The 26,560-nt window shown below is 39.6% G+C and overlaps 3 protein-coding genes across 6 annotated transcripts in view; 2 read left to right on the plus strand and 1 right to left on the minus strand.

Annotated features, from left to right (window-relative positions):
* The first annotated feature begins 66 nt into the window (after window positions 1-66).
* si:ch211-51e12.7 (uncharacterized protein LOC336335 homolog) lies at window positions 67-9,604 on the plus strand. 4 transcript variants are annotated; one of them, XR_005707386.1, is made up of 7 exons: window positions 3,058-3,309; window positions 3,967-4,055; window positions 4,467-4,616; window positions 4,872-5,003; window positions 5,225-5,350; window positions 8,429-8,653; window positions 9,274-9,604. XR_005707386.1 is itself a non-coding variant. In XM_040126137.1 (6 exons), the coding sequence occupies exons 2-6, from the start codon at window positions 3,967-3,969 to the stop codon at window positions 8,520-8,522; spliced, it is 591 nt and encodes a 196-aa protein (XP_039982071.1). In that variant the 5' UTR covers window positions 67-228; the 3' UTR covers window positions 8,523-9,068. The 4 variants fall into 4 exon arrangements, 3 of the variants coding, with proteins under 3 accessions (XP_039982071.1, XP_039982069.1, XP_039982070.1); XM_040126137.1 differs by lacking the exons at window positions 3,058-3,309; window positions 9,274-9,604 and adding an exon at window positions 67-228 and having other exon boundaries at window positions 8,429-9,068; XM_040126135.1 differs by lacking the exon at window positions 9,274-9,604 and having other exon boundaries at window positions 8,429-9,068.
* Window positions 9,605-9,844: 240 nt separating this feature from the next.
* Window positions 9,845-12,825, minus strand: mrps10 (mitochondrial ribosomal protein S10). The gene is made up of 7 exons (XM_040126139.1): window positions 12,693-12,825; window positions 12,438-12,490; window positions 11,494-11,563; window positions 11,218-11,357; window positions 11,007-11,115; window positions 10,381-10,470; window positions 9,845-10,256 (listed from the first exon to the last, which is right to left on the minus strand). The coding sequence occupies exons 1-7, from the start codon at window positions 12,762-12,764 to the stop codon at window positions 10,176-10,178; spliced, it is 615 nt and encodes a 204-aa protein (XP_039982073.1). The 5' UTR covers window positions 12,765-12,825; the 3' UTR covers window positions 9,845-10,175.
* Window positions 12,826-14,438: 1,613 nt separating this feature from the next.
* tulp4a (TUB like protein 4a) overlaps window positions 14,439-26,560 on the plus strand; it is a 31,676-nt gene continuing 19,554 nt past the window's right edge. Inside the window, exons 1-3 of the mRNA XM_040125302.1 lie at window positions 14,439-14,479; window positions 15,756-15,999; window positions 16,303-16,728. Coding sequence (XP_039981236.1) covers window positions 15,985-15,999; window positions 16,303-16,728 — 441 coding nt within the window. The 5' untranslated portion in view covers window positions 14,439-14,479; window positions 15,756-15,984. The remainder of the gene's footprint in view (window positions 14,480-15,755; window positions 16,000-16,302; window positions 16,729-26,560) is intronic.

The raw sequence follows: 26,560 nt of genomic DNA on the forward strand, positions 1-26,560 counted from the left end.
CCGGTGGGCGGTGACTTTCGCATAATGTGTTTCTCACAAAGAAATCCCAACCTGGGATATATCTTGTCTGACGAAGCCGCCATTTCAAAGCGCAAAGGGGCTATAGAAGCTGTAGGGATTTTTGTACATTTTTTTTTTTTTAATTTTTCTAATATATTTTTATTTTTATTAGCAAGTCGGAAAATTATATTACTGTTTGAATCTACCTCGCCGGCACCACCAACTGAAGTAAGTCACTCCTCGTTTACATTTCACCAAAGCGTTTGAAAACCACAGGAACGCCCCTTTCATACATGACTAACCTTAAAATTTAACTACACACTTGTTATTGGCCTTATTTATGTCGTGTTTTTAAATAGGAAGGCGGCTATCCAAATGTTAAATGCCTACTTGACCACTATAACGAAGCAACAGCTTTGGACAGAGCGTAATGTATGTTAGTTCTGCTCTGCGATGTTAATTCCAGGAATTAGATAGGGCCCCTGAAGCGCCTTGCATTATAATTTAGCCAGCTGTTCTCAGCATTAGCTCCTATATGTTAAATAGTATTAAGTTGTATTATAAGAGATTTTGAGTGTATTTGTTGCACAGGGCCCCTCTACTGGTCCTAGCCTAATATTTAAGAGCTCACACAGCTCCAACCGCCTCTCAGGATCAGGATAAAAATGTTTCCATGACGCTCGTCGTGCCCTTGGCTTTGCAGGCTTATTTACTTTAAAATAACACTGGTTAATGTATGCATATGTGACAGTCCTCCGTGGCATGGTTACAGTCTTTACTTACAGACTTTATTGTTATTGTCATATGCATTAGAGTTAGTGCATTAAAAGCAGTGGCACTGCCACACAAAACCATTTACTCTGGCTACGTCCTTACAATATACAATAATGTAAAATATCAAATGTATATTCAGTATCTAAATCCATACATATAGTTATAGCTAGATAGTCTACTGTCATTGATATGAATGGGAAGTATTATATATTAGAAACACCTCTAACTAATGAAATTCAACACCACAAACTACTTCCTCTAAAATGGCCATAGCAAAAACTGATCTATTTAACTTTCATGAAGGTAGAAATAATTAAAGGGCTGTTATATTAGACTGCATTAATTTTAGCCAGTTGTACTTACTAAACTGTCAAGCGACTGTCCATACAGATTAGAGAAAGTATGGGGAAAAACAGCATTCCAAATGTCTATGTAAATGCAGCAGCGCCTGCATTAATTAAAACAGTCTACAAAGGTGCTGAAAGACACAGCCTGTGAAGAATAATAAATGATCCCAAATCCTAAAACTTAAGCCTTTTTAGACGTATGTAAACTTAATGATGGAATGAAGAAGTAATGTTCCTGCAGGGAGAATGCTAAATTAAGCTAATTATGCTAAATTAAAGTAAGCTCATGGTGACCGCATCATACCTTGTGGAATTTTGTCATCTCTAAAATTGTTTATTAATAATATGGAATTAGGGACTCAACAATTGTGCTATATGTTTATTGTGTCCATATAGAATTTATCTTATAATATGTTTCTTTTATAAAGGGAGTTTGCCCAGTGTGTGAACCCCTTAAGCTTATGGTGAATTGCTAGCTCTTCAGCAAAGTATCTGATATACTGGGAGACAAACACATTTCGGGCGCCTCTTTCAATATTTGGTCTTCTGGGGCAATTGTTCCTTCACAGCAAACTTTATAAGTCACTCCAACTAATGCAAATTCTCCAGAAATGTTAAGTGGCAGTTTCATGCTTAACGCCCAGCCCTCCTTCCCTACATTTCCCCTTATCACAAAAGCCTCCTCTTCCACTCCACACTCCAATCTGGCTGTGACAGTTACTGCATTTTATAGTGGTTGTCTGGGCTTTAGGATTATTAATAATTTTGTAGTTATCGGCTTTGACTTGCAGTTCTCCGTGCTTAACATGCAAACCCATCACCTGTTTCAGTATGAGGCGTTCACAGTGTGTCACATCCAGCTGTAGAACAATACAACGCTGAGGTTTCATGTTTCCAAGATCTGCTGAGTGACATTTGAACATCCTTGAAAAACAACATAAAACATCATGCCCAAATTTGCTGTTCATCAGTGAATATTATAATTAAAAGGATCTCATACAACATCAAAAAATTGTTGCAGGAAAACAAGCTATTCACTGAACCTTTAATCCAATAATAGTAGTTATATTATTGTAGCACTCTTCAAGAAGTAACAAAGTGCTCCAAAAGAAATCAATCTGTGATAAAGGAAAGATGGATGCTGGGATCAATAGAAACTTGAATAGCACTCAGTAGAGCACATACCTCTACCAAGGCCAAATATTGACGAAAATGTTGAAAAATGCCATATCTGAAGATGGTAAGGAAAGTGATTAAGAAAAAATTCCTGGATCCACCCATTTAGCTGGATTGCCACCAAAGATTAACGGGTTCTTCCTTGGCTCATACCCCATCCCTCCAAGTTTGGTGCAAATCGGTTCAGAACTTTTTGTGTAAACCTATCGTCAAATAAACTAACAAACAGACACTGGTGAAAACATAACGTCCTTGGTGGAGGTAAAAATATCTTGTATTGCATAGGAATACATGTATCTTTAGCTTAAAAAAGCTTAAGCAAAATTGTTTTTGTGGGTTTTGTCCCTGGCATTTCATGTTCATGAAGAGTAAATTGATATGCAAATACACTCACAAGCATTTTATTAGTAACTCCATACTAATACTGGGAAGGGCCTCCCTTTAAAGCCTCAGCACTTAGTGGCAAGGATTCCACAAGATGTTTAAATGGTCCTTTGAGTTTCTGGTCCATATTGACATGATTGCATCACATAATTTCTGCAGATTTGTCCGCTGCACATTCATGCTGCCAATCTTCCGTTATGCCGTCATCCCAAAGGTGTTCTGTTGGATCTAGATCTGGTGACTTGGGAGGCCACTGAAGTCCACTGAACTCATTGTCATGTTCATGAAACCAGTTTGAGAAGACCTTTGCTTTGTGACATGGTGCATTATCATGCTGGATGTAGCCATTAGAAGATGGCTGAATTGTGGCACATGGTCAGCTACAATACTCGGAGAGGCTGTGGCATTCAAACAATGATTGATTGATAGTAAGGGGCCAAAGGTGTGCCACTTCCCACACCATTTCAGCACCACCACCAACAGCCTGGACTGCTGACACAAGGAAGTTTGGGTCCATGGGTTCATGCTGTTGACGCCAAAATCTGACCAGACCATATGCGTGCCTCGGCAGAAATCCAGATTCATCAGACCGGGCTACGTTTTTCCAGTCCTCAACTGTCCAGTTTTGGTAAACGTGTGCCCAATGCAGCCTCAAATCGCTGTTCTTAGCTGACAAGAGTAGAAACCGATGTGGTTCAGCCTCAAGGTTCGACATTTTGTGCATTCTGAGACACAGAGCCACTAAATGTCACTTCACAAATTAGTAAATGTGTACGTTTACATGTGTATCTCATCAAGCATTACAGAAGAAGCAAGAAACAGAAGTAGCTATCGCTGCGTTATCAGTATAACACCAGTGTAAAAAATGTTAAATAAAGTTGTCAAGATTGAAGCCTCCTGCTGGAGGATATACTCATGAATGGATTTTTTTTTTTTTTTTTCTACATATAGGATAAATCTTTTGGAATGAGGCTGCCATTTGTTCACATTATGCTTGATTACCTTATAGCTGCAGGGAATTCACTTTTTTTTTTCTGCATGAATTTATTTTATAAATGGTAAAATGCCCTATTTTTTCTTTCTGCAGAGCTTGAATAATACATTGTGCATGTGGAAGCAGAGAGTATGTTTGCAAGTAAAAGTCTTTTTCAGGAGCAAGGCACCTGTTCTAGTGTATGTCTTTTGTGTCTAAGAAATTCAATGTTAGTTTCAAAAAATACTAAAGTATAATAGATTGCCATTGTGGTAGTGTTCTGTATGTAATCACTGACTTGAATCGTTTCAGATGGATGCAGACACAGAAGAGAAGATGACAGAAACTTCAAAGACTTCCAAGGATGAATCTGAGAGACCTGTAACTGAAAACAAATCCAGGTCTGTCCTGTTGTCTTGTGCAGCCTTATAATGTATTTATGGATACATAATGGTTTTTAACCTGCATGTAGAGAGCAGGCAAGGGTCCTAAGTGTCTCCTAAACAGCTGTCAATGACCACGCTCTCAAATAAAATCTGGACTTGCTCATGTTGGGTCTCTTTCTGTCTCATCCTACTGATATCTTTTTATATGAATCAATCATGAAGAGGTCAGATTGGTAAACACAACAGTGCTGTATATAGTTCACTGTTGCATTGCATAATTTTTCGGTGCTCAAGTGAAACTGAAAAATTTCCCTCACTGCTATTTGGTTCATCCAATGTGCAGAGTTGCCTTTTACAGTTTTAAATGATTGAACTTTGACTAGTGGCATAGTGGCAGTTTTTTCATATATATTTTTCGCTCCTCAGGGGTCGCGGGTCCAGAGGCCGTGGTCGAGGGGGTCGGATGAGTCGGGGTGGCATGCGTGGTGGGCGAGGCATGATGAAGGGGTTTGGTCCACCTGGACATGGGAGGGGTCGAATGAAGGACGTAGCCACGAATGGACTTGCACCCATGAGGTACTTTACTAAACAAGTATTTACCGCATTAAGTATATATGTCAAAGTCTTGCTTTTATCAATTGGCTAGTATGTAAACAAATAATGTTATTATAAAACATAGGGGAAATGTGTTTTAAATGTTCAAAATGTTTTTATTTTGTAGATTTATTCACAAAGTTAAACTACCCCTAATGTGTGCTGTATTTGGGTACCATTAAAATTGTTAACCCTTATTGGTTTGGAAAAATTACATTTCCTGGCTTTCCCTTGCAGGGGAATGGGGAGGATGCGACCTTACCCAGACCTTAGAGGTCATCGAGGTAGGGGTGGACCAATGGGTATGGGACCTCCTCCTCCTCGTCCACCTCCCATGCATCTCAGAGGCCCCTTCCCACCCATGCACAGGTAACCACCTCACACGAACACACAATCACATGTGCAAACAATTTTTACTTTTTGAATCAATTGCCTCCACTGCGTGGATGTTTGGTGTTACTAAGCTGACCTTAGAAGCGCATCAGCCATGGCCCTTGTTAATCACTACAACAGGGTTTAGACAGGTTTACTGAGAAAATGCGCATGAGACTTGTTTCTTGTATTGCTTTTACGTTTGTACTTGTCCGTAGGCACGGTCCCCCTCCACCTCCTCCCCCAGGTCATCCTGGTTTCAGAGGTCGCCCACCTCACCCTCGAGGCCGTGGCATGCCACCTCCTGGACCTCCACGCCACTTCCACCCCCGCGGCCCCAGAGGGTAAGCGCTCTTTGAATATTAATATCATGCTTAAGCTTTGCAAGTCACAATTCTCTGCATTTTGCTTGCACAGTGTTAAGATTTCTAATTGGATTTAAAATACATCTAGGGAGCACTTGATAAGTGCTTACACGAGTCGTGTTCCTTTAAATCTGTGATGCAAATACACAGTAAAATGCGAGCGAAAAGACTGAGGGTTGTGACACACGTGCACAGTCCTTTCTGTCCCTTTCTCTTAAGCCTCATTATAACTTAACTTTCTTTACTTTAACTTTGCCCTCTAATTATCACATTTCTCTGTTTGTCTACCAAATACAAGAAATAATGCCCAAATATTCTCGCTTACTACAACAGTTATTGAGTTTATTAAGTTAGTTTGTCAATAAAAATTATACTTACTGCTCAACTATTTGAAGCCAGACTCTTAAATAGTGCATGGAATAATGAAACTGTATTTTGCCTTTTGAAGGTACACAGTTAATTCAGAGGTGTTGACATCCCCTGACTGGAATAATTCAGATGGCTGCTCTTATCAGAGTGTGCCCCCTATTGGCCAAAGCCAAGAATCCAATGTGTGATTTTATCCTTTTACACAGCTACCACAATGGACCGGTCTCTCCTCCGCCTCACCCCCCACCTGGCAGAGGCCAGAGGTGGCCAGGGCCCCCTGGTGGCCGACGCTTTTAACACAGCCTGCCCTAAAAACAATAACCAAGCACTTGCTAATGGGGCTTAAAGTGGAGCAGTGAATGAAATGCCCCAGAATTATGTGTTATACAAAGTCTCTGAGTATCTTTATGACATACTCTGTGGCCAAATGTCTGGTTATTGATATTGTCTACTGGCAAAGAAATAATGTGAAATGACTAATGATAACCGAGGACACATAAAATGCCTCAAAACTTAACAATGTAAAGGCATTTTTACATTCTGTTACCCATAAATACAGTTGGTACTGTAGGAACTATTTGACATTGTTAAGAAAAAGCTGTTGAAAACAAGGTTGAAACCGCTGTTGTCAAAGGGAGGAAAATTCTTGTCAAAGTTCATTAAATGTTCTTTGGTTCTTGTTGCAGTCGCCCTGTGAGCCTTAAGAAAATTTCCTGATTCTTAATAAAGAATATAAAATGGGTGACAATGTATGTTTGAAGGTGGAGGGGGGGGGTAATGAGTGCACAACAGCCCTCAAGCACCACTGTTAACTAGTTTAGTACACCTTGGACCTCCCTAACCTTTCCTTTTGTTATATGGAAATAGTTATGTATTATAACCTCACCAAGCAGTGCAGCAAATATTGTTTAACACTTACACATTTTCTAAGTGATAAGACAATATTCCACTTGTCAAGTATTCATGAGTATTTAATTTTATATTTTATATCGTTAATGTGCAGCTATTTTAAGTTATGAGTATTGCTGTTTGGAACATTCATGTTTGTCTCCAGCAATCCATTGTGTAATGACAAAAAGGAAAAGGCATTATAAATGGATAGTATACTGAATTATATATCTAGTAGCTTTTATAAATGAAAGCAAATTCCATTAGTATTTGCTTCAGTTAAGGATAAGAAATTACTCTTTACTGTGTTTAGTTTTTTGAAGTGTTATAAATACTTTATTCACTGTAATTAACATAACTTTTGTGAACCTGTGAATGTGTTTTATGAGAACCGTCGAGACATATGACATAGTCGTGAAGAAAAAAAATAATAAAACAAAAAATAAACTCAACTTCTCTTTTTTTTGTTTGTTCACAAACAAGTCTGAGAGTTGTCATTACAATTTACAACATATCTGTAATACCTGAAACAGAATGAACTTCGATGTCAGAACTAAAACTGTACTCAGTGGCAAAGTAGCAGTGTTTCATATTTGAAAGTGAACATTCGATCCATGTGCATGACCACTGCAAAGATGCACATAATTATATAGAACCTTTTGGATGATTGTGGAGGACCAAGAGCCCTTAATGAACATAATAGTTTCGTAGCATTCAGTGGATCTTACTGAACCATTTCTGTAGGCTTGCTGAGGGCTGAAATTTATTGTAGACCAGAAATGGCTTGGAAATATAATCCATGAATTGCATCTGCAGTTGCAGAGAACTTAAAACATTAATTTACTCCAAGAAGTGTGTCACCATGTATATTCCCATGTAAATCTGACTGGAGAACCGCTCCACTTGCAAGGCATTGAAATGCTCTTGACTCAACGTCACAGGTCAAATTCAGTGGTAGCATGTCTAAAAGGAAGACATCATCTGCAAAGGATAAGCACTCTGAGATGACCAAGGACGGTCATATTTTCTTTCTGTCATAATAAGAAATTGCCAGTAATTTTAATTTGACTTCAAAGGGGACCGATGGGGTTTGGAGACTGTCACTCTTGTGTATTTTGACCAATATCTATTCTTATAATAAATTTTTCTTATATAATTTCCTCTAGACTCCCATATGATTGTAATCTTCATAAAAATACAAGTTTGTTGCTGTGCTTGTAGTTGGAATAATAGTGATGATCATCAAATTAATGTTTTTGCAAAGTACACACAGATTTTATACTGAATCCATGATATAATGCCTCCAACTGATGAGAACTGGAACAGAGTGGAGACCAGCAACCTGAATATTGAGCTCTTCAGGTTTTGCAAGCTGTGTGAATGCATGTGATTGTTTTTTCATAATGTGATTATTAGGGCCTACAGAATTTACAAAGATAAAATAATAACCCTGCTGTAATGCAAAGGTACAATCATATAAAGAGGCATTTATTATTGATACTGAATTTTGCATGTACTGCTGGCACAAACAAGTAGTTGATATTATTTCTGGAAGAAAGAGCATTTAATTTACTGAGCCACTCAGATGCTGCAGAATACTCAAATATGGCTGCAGATGCCAAACTCAGTCCATTTCTTAAATGAAGCACAGACAGGTGTTGCACTCTCCCCTCCTCTGTCTGTCTTTTTCCATCTCTTTAGCACTTTCAGTACATTTTGCTGCCTCTTAAGTTTCTGCAGTCCCTTCTTGTTTCTCCCTTTGGTTGATTATAACAGACTGACTGTTGTTGTCTCCTGAAGGGGGGGGCACACAGTACAGTTTACCTCCCAGGCCCCAGGAACCCAGGCCCTCCCTCACATCTCTCCCCTCCTTCAACAGCAGCGTGACACCTGAGATCCAGCACTTCACTTGAAAAGGTGAGCCTCCTCTTGTGTCTTAATCCCTAAACACCTCTTTCTCTGATGCCTGGAGATTTTCTCTTTCAGGATGGAAGGTGAAACAACTACAGAGCCGTACCAAACTAGGTGAGACACACAGGTACTTTGTCTCTCAAAATGTCAAAATGTCCGCTGTGAATGAGGTCTTCAAAGCACGTTTGAATTGGTTAATTCTTAGGCATCAGGAGCAAATATTGACCATTTTTCACTTGTAGGCCAGAAAGCCAACAGGAAAGTCCAGAGACTCCACCTAAAATCTATAGCAACAGGACACTACACTGTTGTTTATTACTGCTGGAGAACAAACTCTTGCAATGTATCACCAGTTATAACAGTTTCCAAACCATAATCTTGATGTATTTGTATTTAAGTAACCGGAGCTTCACTACACTGTCAATGATGATGAAGTAACAAAAGCACTAATGCTTTTTGGTTTGTGATAGGGTTTATACTTACAAGTATGAAGATTCCCAAGGTATACTTAGGTTTAAATAATAAAAATACGGAACCAAAATTATAATGTATATATAATATACAATATATTATAATATATAGAATATATAATATAATATACAATATAATATATAATATAGAAAAAAATCTACATTTAATATCAGACCGGATCCCTGCAACCATAGCCACCAACAGGTCTATGCAAAAATGGGCAGGGACTGAATATGACTAATCATGTGATTTGTTTTGTACAGCTGGAAATGCTGACATTCTCTCTGCAGCAAAAAGATTAAAGCTTCCTTCACAACTTCTTTAGCGGACATGACCTACTATATGATTAATGTCCTAGTGTCATCTCTCTATGAAAGCTTCTTCCAATGCAGGAAGAGAGAGGGAGCGGAGCAGGCCGCGACGGTCTTTAAATAGAGCCATTGGGATAGCCAAGTGTCATTAATGACAAATACGGGGACTTTTGGGAAACTTTCAGGAAGTGTCCTTAAAAACATGACAGGAAGGGTGAGCCATCAGTCGCTCAGAATAAGTAAGCCATCTTGCTGTTACTGTTAAACAGAAAATAAACTTTGTATCCAGTTCATCTTGTGTTTTGCCTTATATATTCTTGTATACTCATTAAATAAATGCAAAAAATAAATGTCTTGTGTTCTGGTCTTGTGTCCTACAGTACATATGTGTTTATACTGAGTAAGACCCTCATCCAATATCACTGCAGATAGTTACAGAGAAACACTAGTATTAATGTAGAAGAATGATCAGAATCACAATTCTTACTAAATAACAGCTCAAAAATGCAAGTTAAGGTTGTCATAAATGTAAAATGTATTTATTGGGAAGAGAACCATCATTTGATTCCACATTGTTGTGGCACAGAAAAGACAATGAAGACACAACTGAATGCATAAAGACACTTACATGGTGATGTAACGGATGCAAGTTCTGTAGCTGAAGGACCTTTTTCCATTGTGTCAACTTTTTTTGATGTCTTTTTTTTTTTTTTTATTACATTTGATGAGCAGTTCAGGAGTTCGTGACAAGTGTACAATAGTATTGCATTTTTAATGTCTTCCCAATTACCCAAACATGTTCACTGATGCCTGAGAAAGGACATCCAATAAGCATCTGTTGCTCATCACTGCTCTCACTGGCTGGGCTTGTCGTCAATGGGGTGGTCCTTCCACATGGGTTCAATGATGTGATCGGGAACCTTCTCAATGGCAGTCTGACAACATGAACAGAACACGAGGAGGGGAATAAATACATTTTTTTTTCTTCATTCGTCGTCCACAGGCCTAATGAAATCTGTCTCTCGGGCAGAATTAGAGCAGGACTTTGCAGTGCCTCACCTTTGTGACCTCCATGGCTACACCTTCAGGGAGGTTCCTCTGGATGTATTCAAGGTACACCTGGGCTGTGCAGCCTGTTAAATGAGAAATCTACAAAACAGGAGAAAGGATAAATTAAACTGATGACCTAATCATCATGAACCATTGTGTGGACTGAATAATAACTTAATAACCTTTTGACACAAATGGCCTGTCTAATGGGTTGATTCACACTTTTTTTTTTTTTTTTTTTATACTTACTGTGTCTAATTACATTTGTACTCAGACTGACATTGAGTGGAGTTAGGCTGGGAGTTACATGAGGTCACCAACCTCAAACTTAGTAAGAACAGCATGGTTTTAAGTAGTCCTGCCATAACGGGTGCAATAAACCCGACAGAGATGGGGGGATTTGGCAATCCAACACCGTACATGCCCACACAGCCTTGAGAAGAAGACTAGTCGTGTAAAATAAGTGCAAAAATTCTAAGGGTGTACCATTGGTGTGTAGGCACTTTAAGTTGGAAGAAAAGTATAATGTCTCCAGTTTGATAATGCCTGGTTGCTTTGAGGGAGCCTAAGGACTTTAAAAAAAAAACAACAGTGTTCCTTTAGCTATTAAATTAAACAGGGTGGAAGCTTCTCACCTCAATGCACCGGTAGTGAGTCCTCATCTCATACTGGACCCTGTGTTTTTTGAAGATGTGTACAGACTTCAGGAGTGTAAGCCTGTCTATCTCCTTGAGAGGCTCATAACTGTTGCAGAGGAAAGGCATCATTGAAAATGATGGCATTAAGGAGGTTATACAGTAGTCATCCTTGCTAGCTTGTGGCAGCTTAACCCCCGCTATGACTCACACTTTGCTGATGGTGATGCCCAGCTCATTAGCTGCCATGGTGGCAAAAAACTCATAGCTGTCCAAGACGGCCCTGTCATGGCCTTTGATCAAAACTGACACCTTCTGAAACAGTGTATCAGGCTCTTCTGTGACAGTGATCTGCAGGGAAACATAAATGTATGAAAGAAACATGATACATGCACATTATTTAAAGTCTCACTTTTTAAAATTATTTTAATATTGAGCTGTTAAAAACAGGGTTGAGGTAAACAAAGATACTCTACTGATAACTCACTGATGAAGGTGTTGATGAAAACACTGTTGCTGTGTGGAAGGAAGTGCTGGATGTCAATGGGAGATGGGACCTGCAGACACAGAGCAGTGAATAACTTGCCAGCATGACAAGTTTAGCACGAATGCTTCTGTTACTTTAAGTAAACTGCTTATAGTTATTTTTGCTTTGTGGCTTCACACTCAATCCGGTTGTGGAAACACTTAGTATATTGTAACCACTGCGCATGCCAACATGGGGCATGCTTCTGCGCTGAGTATAATGTTCATAATGTTGTAAAGCAAGGCGAAAAAAATTTTTAAAAATTCCCAAAACACTCGTTCTTAGGTCCACGCGTTTGCCTCCCTTGAGTTTCAGAACAGATTATAGGATCTTTTAATTTATGTAGAGATCAGTTAGAGACACACACACTCGTATGCTGATCACAATGCCACACAGATACTTATTTTGCAGCCTTTTGCACTTTTGATACAAATTCTCTTCATGCAGCTTTCATTAAATTCAGTTCTTATCAGTAATATTATACTACAATTAGATTTCGTTTCCTTTATGTGTTTGATTTTCTTTAATTATTCAATCGTCACCCTGTGCTTTTGCACTCGCTGTAAAACACATTACACTGGATTTTAATACAGGCAATGCAAGTGCTCCAATAATCGGTTTGTGTACCTACTTACTCATTGTAAAACATGTGCAACGCGGTTCAGACAATTCGTGACAGCTTATTGGAAGAAATTCAGAGATTTAATGCCCACAACTAGAAACTACAAAGGGTTGTAATGATGACTGCTGTCTGACTGATTCACCAGCAAAGGAGAAAAAAAAAAATCCTCAGTGTACAAAGTCTCGTGGGCTTGTGTTTACTACCGTTAGTAATAAATAACGTTAGGACGCTTTTAAACACTACATAGACTTCATACCCGCGGAGAAGAAAAACTGTTACCTACCTGATTATATTATATTTCCTGTGACCTGGACAGACGCCCAATGCTCTGGGTCCCTGGAAATAAATAAACTTGCATTAGTGGACATTTGGAGATGACGGTCGCTATGTAACCACCATGCTACAACTGCCGTCAGCGACCAAATTGGGAGATTTGCTGACCGGCTACGTTCAAATTTTCTGACCGAAATAACTGTCAAGTTAGTTAATTGCTCGCAGATGTTATGCAAAAACCAAAAAAATACAGTAGGTACTGTACCAAATGTGAGATTCCCGTGAGTATCCTTGCCAAAGAAGATAATTCTCGCCTGAGAGCCATGGGAGCAGCCATGTTTTAGGAGAAGGAAGGACATAAGTTAAAGAAAAAACTACAATACTGCCCCCAAGAGTACGGGAGGGTAAACTACTACTGTGCCCCCCGACAAGATTGTTTAATAATTCAGGACCTGTCTTTGTTGATATTGTGCTTTGGTGGAGGGAATTGCTGAACAAATTTGCCATCAGTGGAATTATGTACAGCCAACTGATATGTGAGCCTGGGGTTCCTTGGCTCCCCGCGAGTCTGGGGACCTGGCTCAGTTGCCTGCTTTGCGCAGTTGGTAGTCCATCCCTGTAGTTTTACTCATTTAGGCTGCATTTCAGAGGTAGAGAGCTGAATCAGGAATGGGGGCTTCATCCTCCTGCAGTGAGATACACTACATACATATTGCTTCTTCCTTTGTTACAATATTTATCTGTATTGTCCCTGTTAAATAATTAACAATAAATAAAACTGATATTGTACTTTTTACTCCACTACATTTATTTGACGCATTTAGTGACTTGTTACTTTACAGGTTGAAGTTTTACAGACAAAAAAATACTATAATTTATGAAATATGATGTAGATTAAATGACTATAAGGTGGTTCAAATTAGCGCCACCTCAACCTGCTACAACCTTAAAATTCTACTCACATGGGTGCATTGGTAATGATAATCCAATGCATTAGTAATGATAATACAATAACATAATATATAACAATGAAACACTGACAGAGGCCATTCAGCTACATAATGAGCATACTTTTACTTAAGTAGTACTCAGATCTTTAACTTGAGTAAAAGTACCTAAGTACTGACATTACATTCAAAGTACCAAGAAGAAAACTACCTATCAAGCAGAATGGCCCATTTCAGAATCCTACGTATTATACATTTATCAATGGATTGCGACCATAGATGAACTGATGTTTAAGCATTACTTTAACATTGCTGCTGGTAAAAGTTGAGCTAATTATAATTAATTTATATATTACCAGGTAGATGAGTCTCTAATAATATATCATGATTTAGTTGTTTATTATACATTTTTTTTCATCTAGACTGTCAAAATCACTAGTAACTAAAGCTGTCAAATCAATGCGTTGGCGTAGAAAGTACATTTTTCTCCAAAATGCAGTTGAGTAAAAGTACTTACGTAAGTAGAAGTAAAGTTCAAGTAGTTCAAAATTGCACTTAGGTAATTAAGTAATATATCCAGTAAATACACTTAGTTATTCTCCACCATGCTTTAGTCATGTTGAATGCATGATTTTTACTTGTAATGGAGTATTTTTACACTTGTATTGCTATTTCCCCTCAAGCAAAGAATCTGACAGCTGCAGTTACTTTTTATATTAAGAATTTACATACAAAACAAATGATCAATTTATAAAACAGAATGCAATCTCTCTGCAATCTCTGCTTTTACAAAAGTAAATGATCTGAATACTTCTCCCACGACTACATGCTATGGTACGCTTGTGGGCAGACTTAACAACTGCACTGTTTCCAGTTTGATAACGAAGAGCATATCTTTTCAGCCTCGTTTGTAAGGAGATTAGGTTAAACTTAAAACACTGCACTTACTGAAGCGAGCTGTAATAATTGAATTGGGCGCTAAATCACGTGCCCGTCACGTGACACCGCTGTCGGGCCCTGCCTGTGTACAGTAGCGGGCTGCGGGCAGAGGAAGTAGCGGCAGGGGCAGCAGCAGCAGCGGCGGCAGCAGAAGCACACAACCGTGGTAAGCGCTCTACTGGCCGTTGATGTTTCTCCGGCAATGTTGACGACAGGTCTGATATTATTTTGCCACTTTGCCCACTACGCCACCGCCCTGGGGGCATTTTGAAGAGCTGTACTAATATTTAAAAAAATTGTTGGGATAAACAGTCGGCTAATGTGCTAGCCGTAGCCTGTTAGCGACGACTGCCAGCGGCGGATGGACGGAGCCAGTCTCGGCTGATGGTGGTTCAGGTTCAGCTAGTTAGCTGGTCCGTTAGCCGGCTAGCCATCACTGACTGTTCTTTTGTGGAGGCGGCAGCATTCCCCGAGCATCTCGGTTAGATTAGCGTTACTGCACAAAGAAGATAAATTAACACGGGGAAGATTAACCCCGCTCCTGACATGTTTTGATCTGTGGAGCCAACAGAGCTCTCTGTCTGGATGCAACACCCTGGATCTAGCTAGCTGTGGCTAGCAGGCAGCTCACGGTGATGGGTGTTAGGGGCATCATCTCACGGGCTTCAGCTGTATTTGTCAGCTAGTAACGTTAGTATCACTGGGTCTTTCTTTAGATTAACGTTACAACAGACTGGTATATTTAACTGTATTTCTTTTGCTGGATGTATATGAGCTGCTCTTGTACTCCTTTACGTTTAGTCTTACTGGAATTTGTGTGGACAGTATCTTTTTATCATAATGACACCTGACTTAATCCAAATGTCGTTTATATTCTTTTACAACAGTTGTCCGTCGTTTGTCATTTTATCGTCAGACGACAGTCAATAGCCGACCGTTAGTGCCCACTGGTCTGCCTGTCTTGTCTGTCGGACCTCAGTGGATTTCTTAAATAATTGCCATCGTCTAAATTTTATTTCTCTCCTTTCTCTTATCACATTTGTTGTTTACCTATCGTCAGGTTTCCCCTTTTGCTGTTCATTTAACCGTTTCCGCTGGAGGTCGCTTTGTTACATCAGTGGTCCTTAATCCAACGAGAGCTAAAGTGATGCGTGGTTATTGTAAATAAGTCAGCTATTAGTTAAATATCCTTCCGCTGAGAAGGATAATCCCTCGAATTTAAGTGGTTCCTCGGGGAGACAAAAGTAGCGCTAAGTGAGGGGTAATTTTAGGCACGCGTATTAATATTTAAACTGTAGGCTGCAGGTGAGTGCTTTAGCGCTTTTACCGATACAACGTCCACTTATAACCGTAATTTTTATAACACACATTTTTTAAAAATTTGATAACGCCAATTTCTGTGTGATTAAAATTAAAAACCTTTTATTTTTTGTATTATCCAGCAGTCCTCCATGGGATCCCCGAGGCGGGTTGACAAGACGTGATGACGTTACCGGGGGAAGCGGCTCTCCTGCGTGCTGACAGCTGATGGAGAGGAGTCTCTGCTCCTCCTCTCTCACACACGGTCAGGATCGCGAGAGGGAGGACACGGAGTCTAGAAATGACATGCTGAACTGGACAGAAACTACACTCACATCAACTGGAAGCACTGGGATGCGTTGAAAGGACTGGATGCAATGCCCGTTTGTGAGTTTCCAGGCTTTTTTGTAGATGTTCGTTTTTGATCAGCTGACATGAGTCTGGAAACTACCACAGAGGATTTGTAAATATTTTTTTCCAACACTCTCATCTGTTGCCTTGTCACTGACACACCATCAGCGAGGCAGCTCACTGATCAACACATAAAAATGACTTGAATGAGTGCCTTTTGTTGTGTATGCAGCCCATCTGGGTAAATGTCTCCAATCCAGCAATCCCCACTTTGGTAACCTCATTTGTGCTTTTGAAGAAGTTTTCACTAATCACCTTTAACCTGTATTGCAAATCAAGGAAACAGGCGAGGGAAACAAGTACTATGCACCGTTGTCGCTGTCTCACATCCGACACCGAACCAGGAACATCAGTGGAGAAGAGGCGCTCATAACAGTACTGACCCCTCCGAAGACTCCCGGACCTCCCGCCTGGTACTGTTTTTATCTACGGGGGGTACAGAGAGTTGCAGAAATGTTCGCTGCCGTGGAGCATGGCCCGGTCCTCTGTAGCGACTCCAACATCCTGTGCCTGTCGTGGAAGGGCCGGGTGCCCAAGAGTGAGAAGGAGAAGCCGGTGTGCAGGAAGCGCTACTACGAGGAGGGCTGGCTTGCTACCGGGAACGGCCGAGGAGTTGTCGGAGTCACGTTCACATCAAGCCACTGTAGACGGGACCGGCCCACTCCGCAGAGAGTAAACTTCAACCTCAGAGGACACAACAGTGAGGTAAGAGGAGTTTAATGGGAAAATATATACTAGCTCATCACCCTACTCATTAGCGAGTACTTCTATTTAGGAAGAAAAGGACAGATAAAGAACAAAAGACAAATCTGAGTAAAAATCACTGAGTTAGTGTGGTATCCTGACTATTTATTTCAACATAAATATAATAAGTACTCATATTTCAGTGGTGTTCTTGGGAGTGGTGATCATATTTTGTTTACAAGAAAGCTACAACTCAAAAGAGGTACAAAGCATACTTAAATAATATTCACTCTATGTGCTACAGCTGTTATCTACTCTGTTATTCCTGACTTATTAAAAGTAGTTCAGAAGTATTAATTAAGCAAAATCAGAATTCCCTATATTTAATTTATTAAAGATATAAAGCAGTACATTAAAAATCTTTTCAAAAATACAATACTAACACACTTGTTTTTAGTTACTTTGCACACCCGACCCTCCTTCAAATTAAAATCTGCACCATAAACCCACAAAGCATTGCTTCTGTCATTTAGCGTAATGATGATAGATTATTGATCTCATTGATCCCTTTTGAACAAGCTTCTCAAACCAACTTACTCCTTTACACCAGGAATGCTTGGAGAATACTAGTGACAGCAAATTATTATTTTGTTAATACTAATAGCACTCAGTGCTCATAAAATAGACTGGAAATGTAATATTTCCTTTTCCAGGCTGGTCGGAGTGCAGGGTCAGGTGCAGAACAATGTGCGTGAAGCTGCTAGGCTTTACACTTGTTTAGAGCAGGTGTTTGCCAGTAATTGTCTTGCTCCGGGTTGTCTAGCACAAAGATGTTTGCCCTTAGTTGAAGGATTTCAAACCCTGTGCAATGGCAGGCTGAGAGTTTTGAGTCTTTCTACAGCAGGCAATTTCACTGATTTCACCGGAACCGGGGGAGTAATCGGTTGAAAGTAAGACCTGTGTACTCTCAGGGGCTCATGGTTTAACACCCTTGCATTAGATCGCCCTGCTGCTCCTCAGTCAAAACATTGCAGTGGGCCACTCCCTGGCATTAATCTTATCTCTCACCATGGTTATACCCTCCAAAGTTTCCCACCACTAGTTTGCTGAGGCCATTTACTTTGTTATTGGAATGTTCAGCTGAGTAATGTCCGGGTCTGTTGCCCACTATATGTATGAATATTCCCGTCAGTATATAGCAGTGCTGGCACAAGCGGAGATTGCACATAGGTTGCATTATTTCTTTTAGTGGGCGTAGCTCTTGGTCAGATGGAGCAAGGTGCTGTGTCAGCATTCCATACGGCAGCTGAGGGGAGAGTGGATGAATCCCTACAGAGAGTGACTGAAGCGCAGCAGAAATGTCATTTAACTCTGCCCACTTGAATGTGGTCCAAGTACTGATATTTCACTTTTGTTGTTCTAATGTATGCAGTGCGGAGGAGGTTAAAACCTACACAACTGTAATTTATCCACCTCTTTACATATATGTATTTGCCTTCAGCCACCTATTCATGCTGGTAAAATTCTTTATGACACACCTACCTTCATGTATGAAAGTTACTGGTTTCACTGTGATTGAAGTTTTCTGTAGATTTTTTTCAAATGCACCCCCACTTGGTGTTGCTGTTGCAACAGCTATTCTTCCATTGATTGAAACATAATTTAACAGCTCATATGTTTTCTAGAGATGTAATATTTATATATCTTTTTGGTTTGGTTGCCATTAGACTATGACTCATCAGAATTAAAGCATATTGCACCGCTCTTCTCCAGCACACCATGTTTATTATGTTTGATATCTTGCCTTCAACTGGTGACTGGTGACTAAAGCAGGGCGAGAGATATGCAAATGGGTTTAATTTTGATGGGCTTCGGTTGAAGCTCACACTGGTCAGCAACTCGCTGTTTGTGTGTTCTCAAAGTTAGCAAGTGTACCATTCAGTTGCAACATCACACAGATATTTTAAATAATTTAACGTAAAGAAAGACAGATAGTTGTCTAAATGGCATTACATGTCGTGTGCATTGCATGCCATTTAGACAAATTTTAACATTTAGGCATGTAATGCTATTTAGATATTTATCTATATGGCATTTAATGCCATATAGATAAATGTTTAGTTTTTAAATTTTTTTAATCTATCAAGATGTTTATTACATTTAATGCAGCTGCAACTGGGAGAAAATGTGCATTTCCCCCCTGCCTCTGTGCTTATCCCAGCAGCAGTAATGGAATTAGTAATGTCCTCTCCACTTCAACTCTAGATTTAATATAAAGCAATAAATAAATGCTTTAGGAAATGTGAAATCCATCACTCTTCCACCCTATGCATAATTTGGGGTTTCTGACAGTAGTGGAAATCACACTGCCTAATGAATTCTGTCACGTTATGACAGATCTGTTCACTCTCATCATTTTCCCTACCAGTTCTGATGAGGAGAGGATGCTGTGTGCTTTATACAGTCCAACCTCATGGAAAATGACCCCCAAGTGTCTGGTATATAGTCTCCGGTCCTGTCTAGTTATTGAATATGGTTTAGAACAGGATAACTCTCATTAAGCCAACATTATTAATTTTTTAATCTAGTTTTTTGAAAGAGCTATGTCAATACATTTGAGTAACCTGTCCTTGTCTTCAAAAGCTGCTCATTCAGCAGTAAAAACAGTCATGTCCCCTAATAGCCCTGTCCTTTGAATGTCATTGCTGTCATTGAACACTTTTTGATTTCACACAAAAAATGCAACATGAACCCATCCCGTAAGAATCCACTCCTGCCAAGATCAATACTCATGCTAGCATCCTTAGGTTTGGGCATTATTTCTGTTGATGTATAGACCCAAGTGTCCTGTGATCATTTTAATGTCAGGGAGCGTCTGAATGGATTTGTCTTTTGGTCTTGGCCCAATACAGGCAATGTAGTAAAGTAAAGGGCGGGTCTTAAGCTGTCAGACATCTGTTAAGAACAGGGCAGACGGGTAAATGTCCGTATTCTTGTAGAGTGCAGTACCGCCACTGCCTGGATGAGGGTTTTGATTTACACTTGAGTTCACCCCATGATAAAACAGTCGGTACTCGTGGCACTGCAAGGCACTTTGGATAAAAGCATGTTGTGGTGAAGCTCAGCTGTTGTCCTGTTATAGCATCTCCTCTGAAAGCGCTCATGATCTTCCTCAGATAATGAAAAGGTTTTTCAAGGCCTGTGGTACATCTCTGATGAAGGTTTGTCCTCCTCCTCTGTGTCTAATTACCCTTCAGCCAGGGTGAGAGATGATTACAAGGTAACAGCTTCAAAGGGAGCAAGGTGTATGTGTGTGGTGCCATGCTCCTTTTGTTCTGTCTCCCACAGCCATCGTTTCACAGTGGGTGTCATAATACTTTGAATTCTATGCTTTGTGTTTTTCATGCAGTTTGGCTGCTTATGAGAAATGCTCAGACCTATATTATGCTTGTCAAGTCAGCATATTATGATCAATCCATATCAACATAGTCACATCCACAAACAAAATTTTGATGTGCTTATAATTTATACACCAAGGTGACCATTACTTGTATTGTTTCATTGTAGATGTGGACCTATTAGAACTCTAACTGTTAACTGTAGTGGGGTTTAAGTGTGCTTATAGTCAAGTCATTGATCAATGATCCCATCAAAAATTTGTCTGAAATGCTGGTCAACCCAGGCTGTAGCTCAACATTATTTTCATTATTGATTAATCTGATTATTTTTTCGATGAAATTCTGTAGTCTTTGTCAAAAAATATGGAGAAAATGCACAGTGCCTCAGAGCCCAACATGCTATTTTCAAAGAGCTACTTTGTCCAACCAGCAGTCAAAACAAACCCACAGATATTTTGTTTACGACAATATAAAACAGAAAAGCAGCAAGCCGTACGTTGGAGTAGCTGGAACCAATGAATGTCTAGCATTTTTGCCTGAAAAATTGACTGAAGTGATGACTCAATTATCAAAGAAGTTGCTGATTATTTTTCTGTTTATTAACTGATTAATCAGCTAATAATTTCAGCACTAGTCTCTTTCATTGGTTTAAAATTATTAATCCGGTGATAAAGTGATTTAAAGGTGATTGATCATTGGGTTAATGGGACTGATGTTAACTTTATTTTGTCCTGAAAGAGATGTTTGGCTGTTGCACACAGCAACGTTATAACACAGTATAAAGTCTGTTTTCTTGAGTACCAATTCTTTTAGACTAAAAATAAACAAACCAGACAAGTAAAATAAGTTATATTGAAAGAAAATTTGGTCTGAAATGTCTTTATTCTATTTTTATGTTGTTATTTAAACAGAGCTGCTGACCTTTTAACAGCAAGTGTGTCATTTGCACAACACTTAGATCAAATTGGAAATAGATGAAAGCAGTAAGTTTTGCGCCTTTTTATGTGACTATACTTCTGATGCTGCAGAATAGTCCCTCTGGGATGTGAATAAGAATAGATTAACGCCTCTTTTGACAATCTAGTGCTTTTTTTCCCATTACATTGCACTGAGATGCTGAACAGAGCGAGCAGCTGATCACTAGGAGTCCATTCATTCTCCATGAACGCTGAACATCCGAGACTGGCTTGACAATGACCGTCACCATGTTGACAACGAAATGTTGGCTGCAGCACAGGTTTTGGGAAAATTGTCTGTCAGTATCCTGTTGTTGGCTGTGCTGTTTGTGCTGAGGTAGAATTATACATAAATGCTTTATCACGTGAGGGAAGTAGTTCTATTTCCAGGGAAAATATCCGCTGCTGTGGCATCATTCCATAGCAGATCCATTGTGTTATTAGTATTTTGATGTTTCTTTCTGTAGTTTTGACTAAATTTCTGTAGTTTTTAATACATTTTTAGCCGTAATACTTATTTTTTTTCCTTTTTTAAAGAAAAAATCTGAATATAATGGTGTCTATTTTTATTTTAAACAATTGAACAAGTGAATAGGGAAGTTGAAAAGGGAAATTAACAATCCTGTATGCAATGTGATCCCAACATTAACCTCCTTATTGCTGCAACAGCATTGGCTCTTGTTGTGTTTGCTACAGTAAGTAGTAGTTGCTTGCAGTCAGAATGCACAGTTAAGCTCCTACCTCTCCAGCTAGAAAGTAGAACATTAAGTGATAGTCTGAAGGGAGGAGATTTTCACTTAGATTGCTAAAAATATCCACTATGTTTAAGCCTTCAGCACAATGTCATTGTGTTTAGGATTTTTTGTGACTGAAAACCCGTTTTAGTGCTGGTTGAGAAGTTTTATGTGACTGCTGAAACAGTTGTGCAAACATGGTAGTTAAAAACCCATACACACCTCGCTACCATTCCCATGAGTCTGATGCGTGGATTCTTGCCCAAAGGCAGGAGTCGCACCTGTTGGTTTTCCCTTAGAGGCCGGATACAGTCTCTTCGCTGAGGCAAAAAGTGTCTAAGGCCCTAATCCAACAGAGACAGCTGACCCCAGGGCACCAGTTCATGGTTACCACTTCACCGTGTAAGTTGAACTCACAGTGCAGCTTCTGTGGCCTAAATGCTGATCTGAGCACTGATTTTTATCTGATCAGATGTTCCTTGCCCTAATACTAACACAGTGATAATGCTTAGAGACAATTTATTTTGCACATAAATAGAGATTAGAGGAAACTGTGAGGTATTAACCATATACACTTCAAGTTTTCTTTACAGAAATTTCAGTTGTGTAAATTACTGTGGCTAAAAATGCAAATTTCAAGTAATGTTGTCTTCTGAAAATGTTTGACTTTTAAACTTTATGAGGTCTGTGGATACTACTACTAATGCTGCTGATCGTAATAGACCAGAGAGAGTGAATCACTTTCTCTAAGATAAACCCCACCACTATGTTTCCTTCTCTGCCTCTCATTTTTCACTTGTGCTGTGTGACGTTTTCATACACTAAAAGTTGTCTCCAAGCGAGGCCTCAAAAATAAATCATATTATATCCTTGTAGAGGGCCTGTGCAAGAACCAGAACTGATCTGGGATCTACACAACTCTTTTAAATGGGCAGGGAGGACGACGAGGATACTGAATGACTTCTAGGGCACACTGCAATTAATTGTTCTGTTCAGACTTAATGGGGACCGTAATAATGGATTGCAAGACAGGCAGTATGCAGCATACTTTTTTCTGCAATACAAGTTGAGGAAAGTTTGAGTTAAGTTATCACTTTCAATGGGCTGTGCTGCATTTCTCCTTGAAAGTTCTCTTCAGTGTCAGTCACCACCGCATCCATCACTACCTGTGTCCAGACATTTATCTGTGTTCCCTGGTCTTGTTACCATATCTAATTAATTCCATCCTCTACACCACAGCTCTTCATCCTCCTCCTCCCTCTATCACAATCTCCTCCCCTGTGCTAGTCACTACCTTGCCCTTACATGTCTCCTTCTTGCTGTTTACCCTCTTTTGCTCTCTCATTATCTGACCTCTTGACATTAGAAGCCCTGCTCAGGATTGAAGCAGTCTCACCCAATGTGCTTAGGACATGTTGCATAATACTTGAACTCGGCTGCTTCCTCAGATCCAGGTGTACTTGTCGGATCGCAAGATATTTTCCAAGAGGGACAGCGTGGCCTGTACAGTGCGGTTTCTTTTTGCTGCAAGCAGTGTTTGTAGTCAGAGATCAGACAGACATACCTGCACACTTGGTTTCACTTTGTTTCAGAGTTGTGCTTTTTGCAGATAAAAGCTCCTCATTTCAGCCTGCAAAGCAAATGTCTGTGAAGACAAAGAACTGAAAACCTGTGCACCAAACTGCTCTTCTTATGGTTTGTCTTTTTGTACTGTGTAAGCTATGTTATTTTTTTCTGTTATATTTCCCTACACATCGGTTGGTTTCAACTCAACCCATTGCAGTGAAATTTTGATAACTTAGTAAAGTCCAGAAGCATATCCAGGAAATAGAAAAAAACTATTAAATACAACTTAGCAAACTGTAGACAATGTATTGTATTGTGATGATAGATTTATTTATGCATGTCATACTTCTTTCACACATGTCCTATTGCACTACTAGTTGTGGGACAGCCCGGAGAAACATATTGCAGTGTTTTATACATTTGATACAAAGGGCCAATTCAATATCACTAACATCCTCATTGCATTCTTGTAAGTGGCTGTAAGTCTCTGCACACTGATGTTTTTACATTTACACCATGTAAGCAGTGTACAGGAGCACACAAGTCTGAGCAACCAGACCTTAATATCGATGGACCACATAAAATTTATGTGCCGCTAGAATTTGGGGAAAGAATTAAAAAAACAACTAAAAAGTAATTTTCAATCCTTTTTGCTTGTTATTATCATTTGATGAATTTTATTGACATTGAATCTAACGTAAATTAGTACCATGTCAGCCATATACTCAACAACTGTTCAAGACTAGCACTGTAGGGAGAAAATATAACCAAATGATCTGCATACATTAAATACTGAATTACAAGATTAACAAAAACAGGCTTTTTACAAGCATTTAACTGCACTAACAAGTCCGAGTGTACACTTTACTCAAGCTTTGAATCACACCCTGTAATAACCAATGTATCTGCCACTATCAGATATTAATGTTGATTAAGGTTTTATCACATGCTTGCTCTACTCGTAAACATCTCAGATTCTACCTCCCCTGAAGGTCCCGTCCCAAATCACCTCAGCCCCACTTTTCCCATTCTGGCTTACTTGTTTTTGTATCAGCACAACAAAGCGCTTCTCTTTGATTGAGTTTTGCGTCTGATTTAATATCATGTCAGACCCAGAATCAGGAGAGGTACACGGGGCTGTGGAGGAAAAAGGGAGAGTCTCCTTCTCAATTGCTCGCTCAGTTTCCGATTTTATCCTCAGCCAGGAGGTCTTGACTTTCCAGTGGTTCTTCAGTCATTAGTCAAGAAATCCTAGTAGCTTCACGATGTGTAGCATGGGACCAACATTTTTCAGTCAATTGTTTTTAAAACTGCTGTATGTAACTTTCTCTAATTCATGTGCTGTTTTGATGTGTCTGTTATTGCCATGCTACAATTCAAATTTTCCATGTAGGACAATAAAGACTAAACTGAGCGTAACTAAATTTTTTATAGGTGTAACTACAACTTTTTATAGTTTATTTAGAAACCCCTTTGTTTTACATAACACTTTTATTTCATTTTGCATGCAGTTTGTAGTGTGCATGTATAGCATGTAAGCAAAAACAAACCAAAAAAAAAAACAGTGGATTTGTCAAAATGTGGCAAAGCAATCTACAGCTACTTCTTAACTACCGGTCCAGCCTGCTTATTCGTAACCTTGCAAAAAGAGTCTTCCATGCAAGGGACCAGTTTTGCCATGGACCCATGAGCTCCCGATTGCACCACTGTGACACTTCACTGCCTCAGTGTCCTCTCACTTCTGCTGACTCGAATGCACCCCAAAGCTGTCCCTTGATTTGATTTAGTTCTCTCCGTTGTTAGGGTCAGCTCAACTCCCAGTCTCTGAGTCCCAGCAAGAGGCCAGACCTGAAGTGACAACAGCATGGAAAGGCAGGAGTACAGACTATGCCAACTTCCCAAGCAGAAATTGTCAATGGCCATGTGCTGGCCAAAGGGCAGATTTAAAGGGATCGGAAACTCTCTTCCTCTCTTACTAGTTTATTGGTTGGGATGGAATGGCGAGAAGACAAATGCTTTGCCCTGCCTGAAAACATGAGGCTTTAGGCTTTTACAGTCGTGCTACAGTCCTCCTACAACTCTTTGTGCAATTTTTAAAATATCAAAGTGTTTTATATTTCATTCTAAGCTACTTTGAAGCGATATGAACAAGTGGGTAATAATAACCTACTGCATAGTGAGTCATTTTTTTTCAGTACTTCTCTTTGACCATGTAGCACATGATAATTACTGAAATGTGTGTGTGTTTGTATTTGTGCATGTGCCTATTAAAACCCGATATCTTTGGCTAGTGGCTGTCCTGTGGCCTCTCACTCTTATCCTGTCTGTCTCCATGTGAAGTCTGATCTCCCAGATCACTGCGTCACAGTGAGGTGCTCAGGTGTCTCCCTCACGGGATGCCTGACTAGCTCACATTAATCTCCACATTGAGCTAAATTTATACACACACACACACACACACACACACACACACACACACACACACACACACACACACACACACACAGATTATTCTCACCTTTACGAGGCTGCAGATAAGTGTGCAAACATGCAAGACACAACGTGTGTAAAGCCAATGCTTTCTTTTCGATGTGGCCTGCCAGCTGAGACACGCCTATAGAGCAACATTAGGATTTATACCACTGGGAGTGGGAGTGAAAGAGCAAAACTGGCTCACAGGAGACCTTGTTGCTGAGGGAGCAGGGCTAGGAGAGTGATGAATGCCACTGTACACACATTACACTTTGAGATCTGTACATGGTTTATTTATGTAAACATGTTTGTACAAGACAGATCTCTTTATGTTCATCAAGGCTAACGCTGTCTTGTATCACTTTTGACATTTAACAATACACAAGACAGTAACAAATAGGGAATTGTTGAAAAACTGCAGAGTAAATGCCATTGGTTACTGGAGTTACCTCAGGGTTGCTGCTGTAATTGCATAGAAACCTCATCTTCTGGAAAATATTCTAATGATTTTCCATTACCCCTTTTAGGACTTCATTTGTAAGACCGGTACAGTGTACTAAAAATTCCCCTCCTAAGATAAATCCACCTGAGCGAAAGCTACCTGGGATTTCTCCCACCATGGTGATTATCAAACTAACTTCCCTACACTGTAATGTGCTGCTCAGAGTATTTAACATGAAGCAAAAGTATGATGTGATTGATCAGTCACCTGCTGAGCTGAACTTAC

Source organism: Xiphias gladius, chromosome 4, assembly GCF_016859285.1.
Source record: "Xiphias gladius isolate SHS-SW01 ecotype Sanya breed wild chromosome 4, ASM1685928v1, whole genome shotgun sequence".
In the NCBI taxonomy this organism is placed as follows: Eukaryota; Metazoa; Chordata; class Actinopteri; order Istiophoriformes; family Xiphiidae; genus Xiphias; species Xiphias gladius.

Bases quoted from the DNA above. Each gene is read 5' to 3' on its own strand.
- mrps10 (XM_040126139.1), bottom strand. From the start codon at position 12,764: ATGGCTGCTCCCATGGCTCTCAGGCGAGAATTATCTTCTTTGGCAAGG. The intron at 10,471-11,006 runs GTGAGAAGCTTC...CCTGTTTTGTAG, and splicing joins CTCACTACCGGTGCATTGAG to ATTTCTCATTTAACAGGCTG. The intron at 10,257-10,380 runs GTGAGGCACTGC...TCATGTTGTCAG, and splicing joins TAGCCATGGAGGTCACAAAG to ACTGCCATTGAGAAGGTTCC.
- si:ch211-51e12.7 (XM_040126135.1), top strand. From the start codon at position 3,205: ATGCTGTTGACGCCAAAATCTGACCAGACCATATGCGTGCCTCGGCAG. The intron at 3,310-3,966 runs GTAAACGTGTGC...GAATCGTTTCAG, and splicing joins TCCTCAACTGTCCAGTTTTG to ATGGATGCAGACACAGAAGA. The intron at 5,004-5,224 runs GTAACCACCTCA...ACTTGTCCGTAG, and splicing joins CCCTTCCCACCCATGCACAG to GCACGGTCCCCCTCCACCTC.